The sequence below is a fragment of the Poecilia formosa genome, unplaced genomic scaffold (assembly GCF_000485575.1).
Source record: "Poecilia formosa unplaced genomic scaffold, Poecilia_formosa-5.1.2 Scaffold18, whole genome shotgun sequence".
Lineage (NCBI taxonomy): Eukaryota > Metazoa > Chordata > Actinopteri > Cyprinodontiformes > Poeciliidae > Poecilia > Poecilia formosa.
In genome coordinates, this window is record NW_006799957.1 from 88,255 (window position 1) to 109,615 (window position 21,361).

Here is a 21,361-nt window from a genome sequence, read left to right on the forward strand (position 1 = left end):
TCTTCTTTTGTTCATATTTCTTTCAAAAAACAAAAAGAAAAATATTTTGTGAAAGAGATTGAAAGAAATTGTAGTTTCAAATAGTTTGGATTTTTCCAGTGTTTTGCTTAGTTAGGTCTGAAACTGACAGCAAGGTTTTTATTCTGCAGGTTTAGTCCATTTGTAATTGTCAGGTACTTTGTTGGATGAAAGGAGGCAGCTTTGTGATATTCTAAAAATCTTCTGACTTTGTATTCCAAAGAGAAATGACAAATAGTGATCTGATTACACTGAGAGGGAGCTCTGGGACAGAAGATGGATTTCAGGGGCATTTTATTGATATTTATATTCTGCACATAAGCTGATACTATAGGCTTTGTTCTTGGCTCCGTTTTGCCACCTACACTCTTGAAGGTCACATCTCATATTGTGTTGGACTTATCAGAGGGCTTTTCATTACATTTCACTGCATTGTGTTTTACAGGCTCCTATGAATAACCGTGCCTCTATTTGATTCAGGTTTCGCTCTATTCCACACACCTCACTGAGCAGGATTCACATTATTCTAACTTTTCTTTTGTGAGGCATGGCTGTGTTTGATTTTTTTCAGCTTGGTGCATCTGGTGTTTGTGGCATTTGAGTCATGAAGCAATAACGTCTGACTCATAAGTCAACTATGTAATAAACGCCTTCCTTCTTATCTTTTATCAATGTCCTTGCATAAAATTCAGACGAAAGGCAGCTTTCTGAGCGATTGCAGAAGGCTAAAAGTAGACTTTTGTTTTATTAGCAGCATTGCAAAGAGATTATTTATACATCCAGTTTATACAGATAGATACATTCTGTCTTCTGTGAAATGGTAATAAAAAATAAGCTATTCACTCTTTTATTTCCTGTTTGTTATATCTTCTCTCCAAACTAGCTTCCTGTTACTGTTCCAAACATTAATGTCAACATGTTGAAGGTTAATTCTAAGTTAATTAGGAGCTAGGATACTGTAATGCATGTGGCTCAGCAAACAAAGTAGGAAAAAATTTCATTTTGGACTCTAGGTATGCTTTTTCATTTTCTGGATGTTTCTGATTAGATTATACATCCATTAGTTCACCAGCAATCGCGTCGTTGCCAGTGGGATATACTGTAGTTTGGAAATGCAACAGTGGCCCAGCATCAGGTTCTACTGTTCTGCACATGGATGAACAGTCAAGTATGTTAAAGTTTTGAAGCATTCAGGTTTTCTAATTTACAGTTTTTCATCACAGTTTAGTTGTTTTGCTAAATGTAGCACAAAGACATTTTGAGTATTATCTACTTTGCTCATAGAAGGAACTAATATAACAATTTAATTAGTCAATGATTTATTTATTTATTTTGTGGAATAAATTCACAGATCTGTTTCCAGCTTCTCAAAAGTCTTTTTTTTTTGGCAACGCAGTTTGATGACCTGAACACAAATAACAGCAAGTAATTTATTCATCTCATACATATTACATGTCAGTTTTTGCTATTTGAGGCAGAAGGAGACAGAATCATGGAAAAGATCGAGCTAAACAGAAAAACTAAATCCCAAATGTACAATGAGGATGAATGAAAGCAGCACTGAATCCAAAAAACGAAGTGAAAAGATACGCACTAGAGGAACTGGAAGTATGAAGAGGCATGAAGGAAACGACACGAGTTCAGCTAATATTAGCTGTTGATGCCAATTGTATTGTCATAATACCATTTTTTAAGTGACTCGATAAAAATATTTGTGTGCTCAAGACTCTGGGTCATGACATTTTTACTTTGTTGGTCAAAAACTGGAAACTTTGGAACCCACTGCCCTCAACTGGTCGCCAGTTCACCACAGAGCAACACTAACATGCTAATTTAATCCAAAATCCAGGTCAGGGTTTGAATCCTGACATTATTGCTGCAGGGCAACAGAACCAAAAAGCAGCCTGGTGTAATAAACCAGTGAATGTAAGTAACTGAATGTGCTGCAGCTCATGGAAACAATAAACTAGCCGGTGGAGGGTAACTTGATGTAAACACAAAAAATGATGAAAGAATTGCTAACAAACACAGGAGAAATAACTGATTAATATAAACATGAATGGAAGGAAACAGAGAAAACTGAAGACGTTCCATGCAGATTAGAAATATAAACTGAAAATAAATTTTGTTTCTTGCCTTCCTACTGGTCACTCCTCACATCAGCAGCAGGAGGTCTGGCTGCTGCAGCTCCTTCACCTCCTGCAGCTTCTGGAGCCAACACTAAGCTGTGGATTCCCTGATTGTTTGACCTCAGTATTGTTGTGTGTGGCTCTGTCCTTCTACTCAGGACAGAGCCACAGACCGTGCAGCTAACCATGCAGCTAACCATGCTACCAGCTGTTAGCTCACTGTACAGTTTGTAAGTTGGGGTTGAGATGTAACTGTTGGGCTGGTCAAGAACAAAAACACATTGGTTACTTGTGGATGTACATTCTGTATACCTCCTCTGTATACCTCCTCCAGCTGTAAATAATAAAACTTTGTATCCAATTATTAAATATTATTAATTCAGTACTAATCCTCGATAATGTCTTAACATTGAAGAATATTCTCATGTTGATCAAACTCTTAGTGCTGTCAACTTTTATTCCCCCCAGATCAACTGTAGCTGCTGTAAACTTGAGTGCTACCAAACTATGCATTTATGTTTTATAAATCAGACCAAACCATCTATATATGCAAGTTTGTTCCTGCAGAATATTGGATTTTTTTATTTTGAAGGCCCATTTGTCTTGCTCATTTTTTTACATAATTGCAGAGAACATCAAGTCTCATAGTGTGTTATTACTCCATGGGGGTTTCAGCTTGAGCGTTTCAAAACGAAAGCCTGCATTTCAAATGAAGCTGTTGGAGGCCATTGTTTAAAAGTTCTGAGTGTTTTCCATACATGCACAACTTTTTTTTATTGTTTCTTTTTGTAGATATTGTTGTTTCCTCCCACAGTTTAACAAGACGCATGTTGACGGGAGTTCAAAACACCCTCACTGCCATAAATGTTGAAACGTAGAATGAATGTGTTTCTATTTCTTCTTCACTGTTTCCTTTGTTTTCTTTTCTCCTTTGGCAACGTGAACAAAAAGTAGACATTTTTGAAAACTGTTCCAGCTGTATCTTGTAAAACAACAGGGTTTAAGTGTGGCATTAAAAAGCATTGAAAGTTATAAAATATATTTTGTTAAATTTAAGGCCTTAGATTTGATTATAAATTATTACATCTAAATCTCAGAGCCATTTTTTTTCTGTGTTTCAGGGGAAATAAGGTGAGTTCAGCAAATCCAAATTGTTCAGCTAAACTCCCTCATTGGGGAATTTATGGATTATTGCCAGAAATGTACATCAATTTTGGAAACTGTTTCTAGCGGCTCGGTGTGTAATTTTGGGGAGACGAACAGCGGAGAAAATAAATGCAAATTCCAGCAGAGGTGGAAGGAGAATTGTAAATTAAGATTAGCCTGGATGGTGAGGATGACGAAGGATTTCGTGTCGGACGCAAAAAGAAATTAAGGCCGGGACAATAGATGTCAGTACCTTGAGTTTACACATGAAATCTGACGACCACAAATCAGCTGTAAGAGAGAAAAAACTCTGAAGTCTCCATAATCAGGCACATTGTGCAAAATGTGTTCACGCTGTGTGTGGATGGTTCAGATTTCATAGACAAATGTACCAATTACTTTCATTTTTGTGACAAATTCTTTCATTTCCTACAATCTGATGGATACTCACAAGTTTAATGAGCTAGTTGGGTGCCTAGGCCTGTTTCTTCTCCACCTGTTACTGCACAAAGAGATGATGCTGTACGTAATAATCACCTGTTGAGTCAAACTTATCAGTTTGGTGTCACATTAAACAGTGTTTCTGGCCTGGGGTGGAATGGCCATCTGGTGTGCCGGGCAAAACCGGGTAGGTTAACGCACATCCATGGGCTGGCCCGGGGCTGTCATAGGTTACCCGAAAGAATGTGCTAAAAACAGGAATATGAAACTTACTGAGGTGTTTGCCACCAATAGTTCATCTGTGGCAGGAAAGGGAAAGTTAGCCGTTCAGAGGGATTTGTGCCTTCAAAAGGTGATCAACTAGCTTAGCAGGCTTAAAACAAATCCAGCACAATGATGGCTGAAATGATCAAATCTAGCACTATGACTAAAAGACACAGCAGAGACAAATGCAGTGAGCTGAAAAATGTTGAGTTAGAACTGGAAGGAAACATTTTCAAGCTGAGGCTCATGGCATAAAATGGCATTTTAAAAAACTTGCACTTTATGCATTCACTGTCAATGGTTTTGTACATGTAAAAAATTTAATCAAATTGTTATTAAAACGTATTAAAAAGTATTGATCAGCTGATACTGCAGCAAACCCTGGACAAGATATTCTTAGTTTGTTCTAATATAGAAAGAAAATCTAAACATAAACCTAAGATTAGGCTTTTGTAAACCTAAGAAAGCATCACAGGTTTAAGTTCAAATAATTGAAAGAACTTCCAAAATAATCTATTTGTTCTTGTAAACAGTAGAGAAATCAGGTGGTTCTCTGTTTTGTTTTTAAAAATCCAGAAAGGTCTGATTTGCTTTTAGCTCTAAAGGAGGTAATATTTTTACCTTTTTGTTGGGGGAGGGTCAGATATCTCAGTGCCGTCTTGTGTGAAATCTGCCAGACATAGGTCGTCCAACTCTGAAACAAAAATCATGTCCTGTTTTCTCAAGCACAAACTATATCATGCAGTATTGAGAGCGGACAGGGTTCAGCTTGTGAACAGGCTCTCTACATAAAGGCTTCTGAGATCCGTGTCTGGTAGCTCAACCTGAACAGATGCTGTTTCCTTTATTTTTTAATCCCTCGTAGGAAATAAAGTCTGAAACTCTTGTTTTAGTGAATGTGAAACATTAGAGATGCTATTAAAGCCTGGACTTTCTGTGTGTGTTTCAGATATTTACACGCTACGGGAAATGCTACACATTTAATTCAGGCCAAGATGGACGACCCCTTCTGGTGACGATGAAGGGCGGAACGGGCAACGGCCTGGAGCTGATGTTGGACATCCAGCAGGATGAATACCTGCCTGTGTGGGGAGAGACTGGTAAGATCAACTCAAAGGCTGATCACATTCGAGTTGTCTGCAGATTTGATTGTCTAAACTTGAAACCAAGCTTTATATTTATGTTTTCTGCTTGCTTAGAGTTTAATAGAGTAGCACATAAGTCAGAAGAGGAGCCAGATAATTTCAGATATGGTAATTTATTTAATATCAGTGGGGAGTAAAGCAACCCTTGGGATTCCCGTCTAATCCATAAGACTTAGCTTGATGAGGCTAGATTGATTGCATTGTGAGCTCTCTTTATGTAATCCTGGAGCCTTAAATCCATTTATTAAAGTGATGCTTTAAATTTGTTTTATCTCCAGAGATCATGTGAGCCAACAAGTTAATCTGTCAATCCAAAATGTTCCTCTTAGGGATGATTTGACAGAGTCGACACACTGATGAATTTTATTGACTGATTGATATTAAGATTTTTTTATTATTATTTTTATTAAAATGCACTGCAACAACCTTGCAAAAGTACTAACACGTCTTGATACTTTTTGCAATGGTACAAACACAAACCGCAAAGTATTTTGTCACAAAATAGTAAATGGTTGTGATGTGGAAGGAAAACAATTGTTTTATTTTTTTAGCAAATAAAAATATTAAAAGTATATACATTTAGCCCTGTTGAGTCAAAGAGCCATTATAAACCGTAATTTTAGTCTCTTTCAGATTTTTACATCGAAGGAAATTTTGGAGTTAACTTTAATTCCTTTCAAGAAATACTTTAAGATCAAAGCAACGTTTTGTTTCATCTATGGCTACGTTCACACAACAAGTCTTGAAGTTCAATTCAGATTGTTTTGCTGAAATGTAGTTTTTTTTACATGGCCGTTACTGCTGCTAATAAAATACGACCAAAATCAGACTTCTGTTAACCTGCTATGCACAGAAGAAGAACGCAGAAGTGACGCAGCAGAGCACTGTTTACATGTTTACCTGTTTACATGTTTACAGACGTAGTGACGGATGCCGCTGCTTATAAACTGGTTTTAAAGTTGTTGAACAGTGAGCAGTATTTTTCACAAGACCATAACAAGAAGAAACAAGAAATCACATCTACTCCAGCTTTTGTTTACGTCCAGGCTTAACACGTCTGGCTTCTTCTGGTACAGAATTAGAAGAAGCCATTGACCTGAGACATTTTATCAGGTCTCAAGTCAATGATAAAATGTGACATGATGCATTTTAAATGGAGACTCTTTAAAAAATTTTGGATACATGTATACATAACGTATATGATTCAGTGGCACAAATCACACCTTTTTGAGGTGTGAAAAGAGAGAAAAGTGGGATATCGGTTGCATATGGGCAAAAAAATGGGCATAAAATTGAATTTGGTCTGCATGAGGAGACTTACGATGGTTCATTTATTTTAAACTCTCAACTGTGCGGGATTCACCATTTTCACAGGTAGTTTATGAATCACATGCAGTTCAGAGGTGTTTGTCTTGCAGGCTTATTACAGAAATGTTCTTTTCCACTTTCTTCCACTTTATTGCCCTTTCATTCTTTCATAAAGGTCATGTTTGTAGACTGCTTGACTAACAGTTGCTTTGTTGACTAATTCTCTAACTTGACTTTTGAATTTGTCTTTTAATTCACAAATTGGCTGACTTTTGGAGGCATTTTGTTGCATTTTATTTTGGGATATCAAATTAAAAAAAGGCTGAATATCAAAGCGTAGGGAAAAATAATGGACAATTATGCATTTCACTTTCACTTCAGAATTATTTGCTTTCTTGTGTTGGTCTGCAATGGGTTAACATTTTTAATGGATGCATGAATCTCTTTGCATGACAGTGTAGCTGAAAGGAACCATGAGAAAAGATGGAGACTCGATCTGTGATGTGTGTTTCCTCATCTATTCAGGTTCATCTGCAGAGAGGCTTTATTGGCCTCCGACTCTTTGATTTTAATGCAGCTGTAAATGCTGCTGTGTGTTTTATTTCAGTGTTTTATAAGCACTATGAAAATAATATCACAAAAAGACCGCACTGGTGGTCATCATTAAATAAGAAGCTCAACACAGAAAGCTTTATCTACACTGCAATATTTAAATATAAGCCACAGCTACCTCACGCCTGAATGATTGAATTATAACATTTATTGTTCTTATATAATGTTATTGAATAACTATTTGGTTTTTACTGCAGGAGAGATTAACTGTATAATTATATGGATTTTATTGAATACTTCTACTTCTTTTAAGAGCTCAGAGTTTTTTAATACTCTCGTCACACATTTAAATATTTTTGTCTTCTGTTTGGTGATATAGGAAGCTACTCATAGGAAAACATTGATTCTGCATTGCTTAATAACACATTAAGTACAGTAGCATACACAACTTCATCACTGCTTAATCTGGATTATTTGGACATTCATTTTCCCACAGAGCCTCACTTAGCTTCGGATGTTGGACTTTTTTTAACTGAAAGTGAAGCTTGTGGCATAATTTACTTTTTGATTTATTCCACTAATAATCGTCTGACCACTTGGGGGCACTCATAGATCACAGAAATACTTATTGATCCTTTAATATGTAAAAAGATCCTGACAACATGGTAAGGTAATGTACCCGGTCCTGATGCAGCAGAACACTGTGAATGCCACAGCATTGATCTCAATACACACATATTCAGTCTGTGTATGTGAACGCCACAAAATATTCTTAATATCCCCATTTATATTCTTACATTTATAAATAAACCAGCAAAATATGAAATGTGACTTTAGATTTGTCTGATATGACTTCTTTAAAATCTAAGAGAATTGAAAATAACATCCAATATGAAAAAACACACAAACCAAAATGAAAGTCTTAAATTACAATAAATTGGATGAATAATCATTTATACTCTGCTGATTTGCACAAGTAGAAACAAATGAACAGTCATACATTTTATGGCCAATTCATTTTATACAGAAAAGACAAAATATCAACCAAAAAGTCCAGAAAATGACGCTTTACATAAAAGTTAAAAGTATTTCTGTGTGTTAGTGAGAATTTGATTTTAGAAAACTAAATTGGATTTCTGTTTCCTACAGTTTAACTACATTTCCAAATGTCATACAGATTGTAATCAATCAATCAAAGATACTCCTGACTTTAATGTTTTGTAAACATACCTTTCCACAGAGTCCATTTCAGATTATTTCAACAAATAAATGTTGATGATGAGCTTCCATTAGGAGGGGATTTATCTGTTTGAAAGTGATTAAACAGAAAATATACTATATGAGTTGGAAATCAAATTGTAAAAAATATATACATATGTAAAGATATTCCTAATCACAGGTTTTGTTTTTATTTGATATCTAAATATTGGCCAGTGATTAGCTGTATAAAGACACCATTCATCAATCTGGCTCAGTCTTCTAGATTACATAATGCATCATTTTAACCTCCAAGAATTTCTCCTTGCAACAAAAAGAAAACTTGCTTTATCAAATTAATACTTGCATAATTTAATGCATCACTTAAGAATTGCATTTACCCAAACATTCAACAAAAGCAACATTTTTTCATCTATTGTAATGAATGGGTTAGACGCTGGCAGCAAGGCTCTGTTGCAGGACCTGGATGCAGAATGAAGGCTGAAAGCCGTATTTACTTACATAATGTCAGCATACAGTGAGCCAGTTAGCGATTTGGGCAAATAGTATCTGACAAGGAGAGAGTTGGGATGCTGCTCAGTGAGGGCAGAGGTAAATTTCCTCTGAAGAGCAAACACATGAAAGGTTTGAATCCACCACAGTTTGGTTCATGGATATATGTAGTTTGTGCTCAAAAATGATTTTTACTCTTGTGCTTTAAAAGTGTATGCTTGATTTTATATAGAAAATATGTGCTGCTGTTTTGAAAGTTAGAATTTCTTGTTTGTTTTTTTCATTCCTAAAAAATGCTTAGAAGAAGTGTTATACTGTGGTAATTTTCCAGTCTCTGGCATTTCTTTTGAGATTTGTTATATTTTTTCATATTTAACTTCTTAACTGAATGTTATGATGGAAGCGTTTTCTTTTGGCTGATTAGGGTCCTGACCTTTGGTTTGATTCATATAAGAATAAAAAAGGGAGCAACTCTTGGGGAAAGCAACGTCTCGTCACATAACAGACAAACTTACATGAGTCAACATAATTTGTTGCAGCATTTCCATTAACTTGTTTGGTACAATATGCAAAACATGTAGATTTGGCAGTTGAGCAATAGTGTTTTTGTACTTATTACAATAAAGCTTGACACAAATCAGCATTTTATTCAGTATGACACTAAACAGGAGTGTTACCTCATTAAAAATAACATGTCAAAGCAAAGCAGCTAATTTCTGTTAGGATCTATAAATGTGTTAATTTTTCTGTGCCAATATTCCCTAACAAAGCTCCAGTACAATAATTGCATACTTGGACAGATAAGCACATGATGAGACACTACAGGTCACGGATTGGTCTACACAGAGTCTTGAGTTCTTCCAATTATGTAAAATTATAGTGATAAGTGCAAATAATAATGTTTGGGCAAAATGAAATAATCTGACTGGAAGGCAAACAGATGGTGTGGTGAGAAATACACATGGGCTTGTAAAACGAGAGAAAACAAAACAGTAAGCTCTAAATATTTTACCAAACACTTAGAAAATATATCATAAAGAGCTCAAGGCTTTCAGAAGCACTTCCAGGAAAGGCTCTGATATTCTTAATGTGAGATTACTTGTTGATAAAAATCACAAAGCAAGACATATAACAGGAATAAAGGCATAAAGCTGGAAAGTTTGTGGCTGATAGGGTAACCTGCCAACCTGTCTGAAGACAGATATTTTTGGGTTTGTTAGAAACTAAAGCCACATATGCAGTTTCAGTGATACGGAATGCAAACTTTATCAAAGATTTTTCAGTATGCAACGTTTCACCTCGAAAAGTCCCATCGAGTTTTGAAAAAAAAAAAAAAAAGAAATGCTGAGACCCAAAGAACTTCATAGTTATAAATAAAACATGTAATATGCGGGGGGGTTTCCCACTGCTTCAGATCTGGGTTGTCTGAAGCTAAGTATGGACAAATAAAACAGTTTAAGCAGTAGATTAATGCTTTGTGTTATACAAAAACAACACCTCAACATATCAAAGAAAGTCATCAATTATTAATTGACTTTAAAAAAATTTTAATTGTGTTGCTACTTAACAATTTGCATAACATGAAACTTACCAGGCGACTGCCCAATGATGCAATGCTTCCTCAGTGGCAAAAAAAATCCCCAAAATAGGCTGTAGAAGAAGAAGAAGAAATAATAAGTAGAAGAAATAATCTTCTACTTTAGTGAATAAATAACTTTACAGTATCTGCATCTTATTCACCCACTCAAACACTGACGCAGCAGAAAAACTCCTGACTGTTTGTGAGAAACATATGTATCCACCTAGACATTACCCACCTATTAGGCAGGAGAGCTGCAAGTTCAGATCTGACAGAACAAGAAAAAAAATGCATTTTTAAGGCAATATAATAGGGTTAGAGGCTTAGTGACAATATATAATGTGCAATAATGTGTAATATGGCTCACTGAGTAGAGCGACATTTTATCAGGGAATGGTACGAGAGCTCATGGAAAACAAGAAAGTTGGTTTTGTCCAGAATAAGTTTTCTATTGCTTATTGCAAATGGAGCTGCTAATGTTGAAAAAACACAGTTTCACCATTAAATAAGAAATTAAATTAAAGTTGCATGTGAATAAACTTGTTCACTCAATAAAACATTAAAATTATGGCAGTGATGGATGTAAACAGTTACATGAGATACATTAATAATTCAACCATCACAGGAAACGTCGCCGTCTGATTCAAACATTGCAGCGACAAATTCCTCGTACTTGGGAGCAGCTACGTGTGCAGAGTTTTGGAGAAATGGCAGCCATCTTATAGAAGAGCAATGTTGGAATGAGACAAACTTTTATGAAGTGTGTGATGCTGTGAGAGCTCTGGTGGAGCCAGCTGGAACTCCTCCTGCTACTTCCTGTTGTCGTCTTCGGCATTTCTGCCAGTAGCAGCATCCAGCTGTTGATCACGTGACTATCGTGACCCAAAAAAGTGTTTCCATTGCATCTATTTTGATACGTCTATGAAAAAACACATTATTCTAGCGCAGAATTGTTCAAAATAAGCATGTTTGCATTAAGCATATGTATTTTTTAAATCTTATTTGCACCATTTTATGGTGCAAGTGGGTTTATCATAACATCTCATAAATCTCAAGCATAATTTGAGATTTATGAAACATCCCTTTTAGAAATAAAAATGAACATTTGTGATATTTGTATAACATTGGGACAATTTAAGCTGCACTGAATTGTTCTAACTGTTGTGATTCAGACTCCTGAAAGCAAAGTTTGTGAAAGTAAAACCAATTGATTCTTGGCTAACCTAGAAACTCAGTGAAGTGTCTTCTAGTCTGCTTCTCAGTAATCCAGTAATATGAATGTGCATGCTGGTCACAGAGAGAGAGGCTCACCCGAGGTCGCATTCATTCAAGAACTGCCACTGAATACCGTCGGAGAACAAAATGCCACCCCTGATTTAATTTGAAGCATTGGATGCATCTAATGAAACCATAATCTCATGTGGGAAAAGGCTACAAAAACAACTTTGCTTATGAAAGATATTGCTGCTGTTTGAATGAGTCTGTTCTGATCAGCTGAATGGTGTCGATGTTCAATGGAAGGTCGAATTCGACCCACCACCTTTACGCTCTGATCCATATTGGGACGTCGTCACATGGATCATGATCTGTGAGGCAGATTTCATAAAGCCGCTCAGAGAAGTCAGGTAGAGATGAATCTGCAAATAGACATGTCCTTGTTATTAGTCTATGCCTGGTTCCATGTTGCAAAGGCGACTCCGTGTCTCCATATTCCAACAATGACAAACAGTTGCTCCTGTCATTTCATAGAACAGAGCATTTCCTGCTCACGCCACCAAACTCAGCCAATCACAGCATCCCCTTAAGATTCAAATTTCCTCAACTAGAAGACAGAGTCAGAGCATGTCTGTAACAAAGAGAATCTAATCAGCCGAATCTATTACAGATTGTATCATTTTGAGGACTTGCTCTTCTTTAAAGCACTGAATTCAATGCTGAAACAGTCTGCATGTTCACATTATGGAGGAAATGCTCCAAATACACATTTTATACACATATATATATTTTTGTTTAACTGCTGTTTTACCTGGATGTCCCTTTTTTTCCATTATACCTTAAAAACTAGATGTGCAGACAATATTTACATTTTAAGCATAGGAAGTTAAGCACAGTGGTTAAATGTGATTAATAACAGCACTAGAATGGGATTAGTCTGATTATTTTTGTAATAAATTGACAGCATTAGTACAAATTAGACTTATAAAAATAAGACTTAAATATCAGGACTTCTGACATTTCAACACGCCTCTCTGGTTCTGCGTCATCTGAAACAAACACCCTCCAGTGATCTCTCTGGATCACCTGGTATCACGTTAATGACAAATTGATCAGTAAAAGGGGTTTGAGGTTATTGAGGAACTATAAACCTAAAAAACTGAGTGGCAGAGGGGAAAGCTGCATTCCAATATAAAGTCACCCTTGCTTTGATTTTTAGACTCTGCTTGTCTCAATTTTGCCTCTTACAATGATAACTTTATTTTATTGCAATTTCTTAAAAGTATTTAATTTCCCAACCAGTCAAGTAAAAGGTTAAAAAATTCTTAAATGAACTGAAGAAAAACCTTGAAGATTTAATTTATCTTTCTTTCTAAAAACGACGAGGCATCAAATATATTGATAAAAAAATAATATTTGAAGGTAAAAAACAGCTTTTCTAAAGTCTAGTCATTAAGGAAAACATCCCAGTCATGTCCTAGTCTCCAAACACGAGTTATTCTGGAATCCTACTCATTATGCTTTGACCTCTTGCAGTAATAACAGAAATACTGGGGATGCTTTAAATAGCATCGTAACCTTCTGCTTTAAAATGTTAGTATTCCTAGAAATGAATCATCTACCACGACTTCAGGGAGTTATTTCTTAACAGCAGCAATAAAACATTAAAAGTGAGACGCTGTCTGATTCAGCATATTTAAATGACCGTGTCCTTTGCAAACAGAAGGGTGATGTGTGCAGAAAAAAAGAAAAAACTGCCACCAGATCAGCAGAAACACAATTCTCCATCCTTACAACAAACACAGCAAATTTGATCTGATCTAATCAGAAAAGGTTCAGGAAGGTTTGCAGTCCAGATAAATAAGAGGAAGCTAAAGGATCGTTAAGCCACAGAGGTGGTTTACCCAACAAGATCAGCTGCTTGAATAAAAATATCTTTCTTAGGAGAAAGTAAAAGTCTGAGGATAACCCTCCAGAGTCATGACCTAAATCATGCAGACCTCCTTTGGGATTTGATGGGGAAAATAATGTCAGCTCTGATTTCTTTGCTGACTTATACAAAACCTTATGCAGTGTTGCTACAGGAGATTTCTTAATGGTAGAAATAGCTTCTGTTCAGATTTTTTCCATTATTTGAAACTTGCCAAACACTTTTTTTGTCTTATTAGCTGAACTTTTGTGACAGTACTCGACATGAACAGAGCTTCACAGAACAGATAAGTATTATAACGCAGGGCACATTTTCTGCTTGAGAACCGTCTGTTCCCTCAAATGCAATCAAAAGGATTTAAAGAAATAGTCTATTATCAGCGCCTGATGGCATCACAACGGGCTTCTTCTGTGTGCTGCCTGCTCACAACACTGACTCAGACTAACTGAGACAAAAAATAACAAACACCAAGAATAGAGTCGCGTGGAATTAAAGAAGTTCAACCCCAACAAGTGTGATGAATCCCGATTCCCTTGGTTAAAGTTTGGTTGAGTAATAAATTATTTTTTACATGTTGCTTAATGTTCAACCTCTAATCTTGTTTTTTTCTGAGGATGTCCTCCTCTTTAACCATAATCCATGCAGACAAACAAGGAATTTGAATTTGGTTGCTCTTCTTAAAAAATTTAAATATGTAAGCAGAAAAATAAAAACATTTTAGTATAGGTGAAAATATTACTTAAAAGCCCATTTATTTCAGGAACTTTGTCACATTATAAATATTAGTTACACACATATTGATGTTTGAAATCCTTTATTTCTGTTAGTCATGATTATTTTCCACCTTCAGTTAATGAAAACATTTGAAATTAAAATATGACATCAAACCAATATTTATCACATTAATGTGGGCTAAATGAAAAGTATTTAATACCTCCTTAAAGGTTATTTTTCAAAGGTACTTTTAGTCTGACGAGCAGGTCTGTGAATGCATATTATAATTTATTAAATATGACTGTTTACACCGCTAACATCATGAGATTTTTTTTAGGAATAAACAAAGCTAAATTGCAAAAATTAAACTCATGTCACCATCCTGTAGCTATGGAAACACAGCAGTCAAACTATGAATATAGATCCTTACAGTTTTAAAAAGTAAACATGTCCATCATTTTAATTTTAAATGCAAAACAATTTAAAATCTGATGATTTATCTATAATAAAACAATTTAATCAGATTTAATATCATTCTCAATAAACCAATGCTAATATTTTCAATCTGTGGTCTTTGTTAAAATTCAAGGATTCGTCTTCTTAGCTCACTTAAACTCGACTCGACTATATCATGTCTGCAATTATTTTTTAATATTAATTTAAACTTTGCTTTTTTGATTGTAAAATGGTAATAAAGTCACACTTACAAGTTAAAATGACAACAAAACATACCAAAATGAAATATATGTCTAAAGGTTTACATTTTGTTTGAGACATTTTTAGACTCCTGACTGACAAGGCTATGATTTTTTACTTTTTCTCAGCTTTTCTTGGACATTGACTTCCCTAACAAGAATGTCTGCGGATACTAGGAATTCTTCCACATTAAGTGAAAAAAAGTGATTTTTATTCTATGAAACCCACAAAGGATGGCCATGACTGCAGCATGGCAGAAGATTGGGATGCTTTCTGTTTTTGTATATCTATCTTCCGCCTCTCGAGCATTTTCCTTGGCAGCAGAACAAAACGGCTCGGTATTCAATCTCACTGGACCAATATGTAGCAGTTCAAATCTGTCACACCATGTCGAAGCTTTCTTGCTGAACTCCTGCCACAATTTTTAGCTCCCTAATTGAAAATAGTGAGAAAGCCTTTCCGCTTAGAAGATGATGCCGAGTGACAACCAAGAAGGGGAAGAGAAGGGCTGGGTTGGCAGGAAGCAGACACTGGACATTATCACCAAGCTGGCTCTCGAAGGAGCCGACTTGCTTACTGCATAATTAGCATTTTAGGCCAGTTACTGTGAAAAAAATATGCTTGCTTGCAGAGGTGTTGCTTTAAGTCCATGTGTCATTGAGGGGTTTCCCTCAAGTCTAAAGAGGCCCATCTCTTTGATTTAAAATCTATACAGCAGAGTGCTATGGGGAAGGAAGCTCTCAGCTGTATTGATTTTGTTTTATCCTCATCATCATTTATTTAATAATTTATACATTCACTTTCATTTCCTCTGCAGTAAGCAAGGCTACAGTGAGGCAGGCATTGTCATCGTCTAATCTGTTTGGAAAATCCATCCACTTTATCCTTTCGCTCCTTATTCAGGCTATTTAACCCACAAAAATACCAAAGTGTTTGTCATTCATGAGAAACGATGATGTATGGAGTGATTCAGATTTTGATGAATAGGCAATGATAGCTTCTAAGATTTTCTTCAGCTAAGACTTTTCAGTTTCCGGTCTGTTTTTACTCCCCTGACTCAAATATATTCCAACACTGCAACACTTTAGCACCTTCTGGTTAGTAATGATGGCGTAGGCTCGTGTGTGCATACAAATCATCATCCCTGTTGTAACCGTCCTAACCTTTTACCATCAACAGATGAGACATCATTTGAAGCTGGGATCAAGGTTCAGATCCACACGCAGGACGAGCCGCCGTTCATAGACCAGCTGGGCTTCGGAGTGGCTCCAGGATTTCAGACCTTTGTTTCCTGTCAAGAGCAACGGGTACGTCCTGGAAGAGATCACAGAACGCTGAAAACATGCGAAAATATGTCTGCATAGCCATCAGTAGCTGCATTTCCATTACAAATGAGTGCAGAGCTTTGTCAGTATTCCGCTAATGTAGGAAAAACATAATTTTGCAATTGCGGTGTTTGCATTAAATAAGAAACACTGTTAAAATCACATGTGAATACGTTTGTTCATGTGAGTCGTTAGAAAGCATGCCACGCCGCGATCCTCCTGCTACTTCCTGCCGACTTCTTCCTCATGATTTGCTTCAGTGGCAACATCCAAATGTTGATCGTGTGACTTGAAAAACAGTCTTTCCATTGCAGTTTTGCAAAACAAGCCAATTCTGATACGGTTAAAAAAAAAACATCTCATCCTAACACCAAAACTTTTATTGAAAATGAGAGCTTTTCGAATTTGCCTTGTTTCCGTTAAGCAAATTTATTTTCAAAATGCCAAATTATGCAACTACATGGTCAATGCAAATGCAGATAATGAAAGAAGTGACTGTAGCTTTCATTACAGTCCGATTTCAAAAGTGGTAAATATTCTAAATATTCATTTACTCCTCTAAATGGAATCAGTGTCATTCAAGGTTTCCTGTCACTGGATGGTTTGGTGCTTTTAATGTCTTTTAATCTGAATGCTTTTCTTTGTTTCTGAAGCTTCTGCAGAAAACTCACATTTTTTCAAGCATGACATGTGCAGAAAACTCACATCTTTTCAAGCATGACATGATGGTGCAATGTGACCCGTAAAGTCTGTTTTTTTGCAGCGGTTTTTTCTACAGATTCCTTTTGGAAGTATCTAAAGCATCCTATTTTTACACAACACTGAAAAGTAGACAAGCTAGACTCAAACAAAGGGAAATATTACACTGGGATGTTTATTTTGCTGAGAAAATTACTGTGATTAGAAAACTATGTGAATCTTTGTCTTCATCTGAATGTTTATCAGAGGTTTTGGTTAAAGCACTTTTGCATAAGTCTGTAACTAAACATGAGACAGATAAAGGTGCAAAATGTTTAAAAAATGTGGTTTACATCAGTCTACAAACCAGAAGTTGAACAACATTGTTCTGAGTAATCTGTGTATTCTGTGAGCCACACAGACTGTATGCACAATGTCTGCGGACCGTTGAGATTTCATAGTCAAGCTTATTTCCTTCATTTCTTGTTAACAAATTCCTTAAGACTGTCTCGGAGTCTGAGCCAGTCTTAAGTCATTTTACTGACTCACGAGACACGATTCGTCATCTACATTAACTCGTTCACTTTAGCTGTAACCCAAATTCATTCACGAAACCAACTTATCAAAGCGCAGCTCAAGCAGGGACTGATCAACTTGGTTGAGCCCAGGCAGGGGCGGATCGGCGAGGTAACGATTCAGCTCAGTTCAGCTCCAATAAGGATGAGACGAATGGCTGAGGATGAGTTAATGGTTTTCTCTCAGCAACAGTGCGCTCTCTGCAGGGGGTAGAACCCGTCTGTTTCCTGCTCTTTGCCGTCCACTCCTGCACCCAGAGTAGAAATTTATTCATCAAGTCACTGTGGTAATAAATTTGTAGCTTGTTCTGTTGTATTATTGTGGAGGTAAGGATATTAATCACTCACTGCAAACAGAATGAATTACTGCATGCAAGCTTCAGTGTGCAAAGAAAGTGTAAAACAAAATCTGAGATAAGAGAAAAAAAGTTATTTGTTTTCTTTTATAGATGATATTAAATACACTTACATTATAGTGCAGGGTCTGCAACCTGCTGCTCTTCCACAATCACGCTATAACTTTGGCTGAGATGATAAAAAACAAATAATGTTTGTTTATATGTTTTCCTGTCAATACTTTGTGCTTATTTTTTAATGTACTAGATAATGCTTCTTTTTGCAAACATCTAACCTAAAAATGAAAATAAAATGGCAACAATTTTGGACTATTAAAAGCTGCAGACCTGTACTGGTTTTGGGTGCAGTGTGTACTGGGCTGTACTGGGTAACTGACTCAAAAACTCCACTCACTTTGGTGACTCACAAAGAATCAAGTCAGTAAAAAGAACAAATTTCCCATCAACTACTTCAAATCTGACATGACTGCAGGTGACCAAGCAGCTCGTGTAAAAAATCCAGCTGCATTTTTAAGTTGTGGTCACAGATTTAATATCAGTAAATGTTGGTAATCTGGCAATATTACCAATATTAATATCAGATATTGACATTGGCTCATTTTTTTTCAAATCGATGCGTCCCTACTTCACCTTTTTCTATTAACTGAATAGAAATCAGAAATAGTTTTTGCCCTTTTTACAACACAGGTAGATCAAATGTATGATAAAAATACTTCATACATACACATAAGTGAAAGGTTTAGTAAATTACAGTAAAATTTAATTTTTTCTAGTTTTTTATTTTTTTGCACTGAGTTCCCCCGTGTCTACCAGTCCTTTGCTTCATACGTAAATGCTTCACAAACCTTTAAGCTTTATGTAGTTGTGTTGCTTTGAGCAGAGATGATTAAAGAAGATATCAAAGCTGTTTGAGCTCAGTTCTTTTTCCAACTTCAAAAATATCAAATTCTCGTCCCTGCGGACTCTACCTCAAACTCAGTCCAGCATAATCCATTTATCAGTTTTGTGCCAAACAGAAGGCTCTTTACCTTTTTTTTTTTTACATGTGCTGTTCTACTTCTGCAAAACGTTAAGCAGCTTAGAGGTACAAAATAAAAATCTCTGACTGAACAGTTGAAATATTTCTTATTTGCCTTAAAACATAAGGCATGTATAAATCTGTGCATGCAAGATCATAAGATCCTGTGCAGCTATGAGTATTATCCATGATGCATCTCCCTCCAATCCATCCTTTCATCGTTGAGTGCGCTTGTGTCTTTGGGTTGTGACATTCCTTCACAGCTCAGGTGTCTCTGGCAGGGTTGATCAGTTTGTTGTCAGTGGAGCAGCAGCTCCAAACATGTACGAATCTCCATCTAACTCTCTGTTCAATCTTTGCTTTTCATTTCAGGCACTCCTTTTTTGTTTGGCCAGTAGCTCATTTTCCATCTTAAATTGATATTTAAAGTCACAAATATACTTTTTCCCATAAACATTTAACCTGTTTTGTAACCAAATGTGTGGCTTTTGTGGGTTTGTAGACTTGCATTTTTTTTTTAAAGAAAAGTGTAAAAAAAAATAGAGTAAACAGAGTACATGATGATTTATAAAGCAGGGCGATAATTGTTATGACCTTATTCTTCAAAGTTCTTATATAACCTCTATTGGGGTTCTAAGAGGGAAAAAAAGATGCAGCTTTTCTGGTGCAAACACGTGACAAGGTGTTGTTTTTGAACAATTTCTGCTACCGTAGCGTTGTCTAAGCTGGTTGTGAAACTTCAAAACATCAGTGAACACAACCACACATCTGTTTACACATTCTTCTAGTAAATTCCTTTATCCACTATGATGCAATTTCACACACAAAAAATGTATATAGAGGGAACAACAGGCTGTGAATTACTAAAACAACATTTCCTTTTCACACTTAAAATTACGAAGGTCATCGTACGTTTTAGAAGACAAAACGTACGATGAGGCGAGGAAACAGGTGGCTGTTTCTTCGCCACCTTTGGGGCGAGGAAACAGATTTTTGTGGAGATTTGCTTTAGAAAAATACACAGGAGAAATACTTCCCTTTTCATAATTCTGTATGAATAAAATGGTGAGAGTATAATAAACTTATGCATTCATGTATACTGTTTTCAGTCTACACTTTGTGTTCTTGCCATTGACAGGAATTTAAATATTGTTTTTCTATTTCTGTATTTGTTTTGTCTTGTTTTTTTTCTTTTGCATTTTTTGTTTGGTTTTGTTTTTTTCTGCATCGTGAGTTTAATGACAGACAGACAGACAGACAGACAGACAGACAGACAGACAGACAGACAGACAGACAGTCGTACATATCAAAAAATACAGCTCCATAAAAACATTTTTTTTTATTTTGTAGTTTATTTAAAATATGCAAATGATGCCTACCTTCCCACTTATTACAAAATAACATATTTCACAGTATCAATTAAACCTTAAGGAAGCACAATAACTATAGAACACCATAGCCAAAGAAAATAACCGGCATACTCATAATACTTGTGATATTTGCAAATGCACATGGTCAGCAGGAGGTGTTGTTCAGCCTAATGGCGCCTCTCCAGTTTCTCTTTGTTCTCCAACACAGAAACTTGTAGTCGTTAGTGCGACTGCTTCTCTGAGCGCCCAGAGCCTCCTGCAGAGGGTGTGTGTGGTTACAGAGGACGGCCTGCATCAGATCCTCTTCTCCACCAGCTCCCCAACAGAGTCCGCTCCCCCACCCATCACCGACATACACTTTCTGATCCCGCACACGGATGCTCCAACAAGCAGCATCAGTGAATGCAGCGCTGGCAACAACCAATTGATAAAAAAATACAGAAGAACCGACTGCACACAATGAAAGATTTTCCTAAGAAGGAAGAGCTTCCTCAGTTCGTTCTTATTTGCCACATGTGTGTTAATAGATTAGTCCAGTTTGTTGTCAAGGTGAACTCACAGGTATCTATAGGACTCAACCAGATCAATGTTTTCTCCATCCATTGTAACAGGCGGATGCTGAAACTGGTGCTGAATATGGCGTTGTTAAAGTAAAATGTCACTTTTTAATCAAAAGTGAGGATGTAGGGTGTGCTGTGGTGGCGCAGGGGTTACGCACAACCCGCATATGGAGGCCTTAGTCCTCAACACGGCTGTTGCAGGTTCGATTCCTGGCCTGGTGACTTATTAGCTCAATCGTGAGCTAATAAGTTGCTCATGATTGTGACAAACAAAAAACCCCACATGGTTGCCATAGTTATGTGTCATAAGAACTGTCTTGAAGTCAAAAAGACTAAAAATCCTTCCAGCTGCACCGTGCCCAAAACCAGATGGAATAATTGTCCAAAAAAAGCAACACCTTAACTAAAATATTATGAAAAAAAGTCTTTAAAAAGGACAAATCAGGACTAATATAGCCAACTACTTCAACATGCTGCCACAGCACAACTATAGATTTCTGTAATATGAGATTTTTTCCCCCCACTTGAATTAAAGGTTTCTCCATTTTCAGTGTGAAATTATGCTTCTGTAGTAAAAAAAGGAATCTGTTTTATAATTCTCTCAAGACATGGCTACCAGGGGTGCCAATAAA

At 36.3% G+C, this 21,361-nt stretch overlaps 1 protein-coding gene across 2 annotated transcripts in view; it reads left to right on the forward strand.

Annotated features, from left to right (window-relative positions):
• asic1b (acid-sensing (proton-gated) ion channel 1b) overlaps window positions 1-21,361 on the forward strand; it is a 72,238-nt gene that overhangs the window by 33,142 nt on the left and 17,735 nt on the right. For both annotated transcript variants that reach the window (XM_016668850.1, XM_007546836.2), the window contains exons 2-3: window positions 4,948-5,098; window positions 16,027-16,154. In XM_016668850.1, the coding sequence (XP_016524336.1) occupies window positions 4,948-5,098; window positions 16,027-16,154 (279 nt within the window). The remainder of the gene's footprint in view (window positions 1-4,947; window positions 5,099-16,026; window positions 16,155-21,361) is intronic.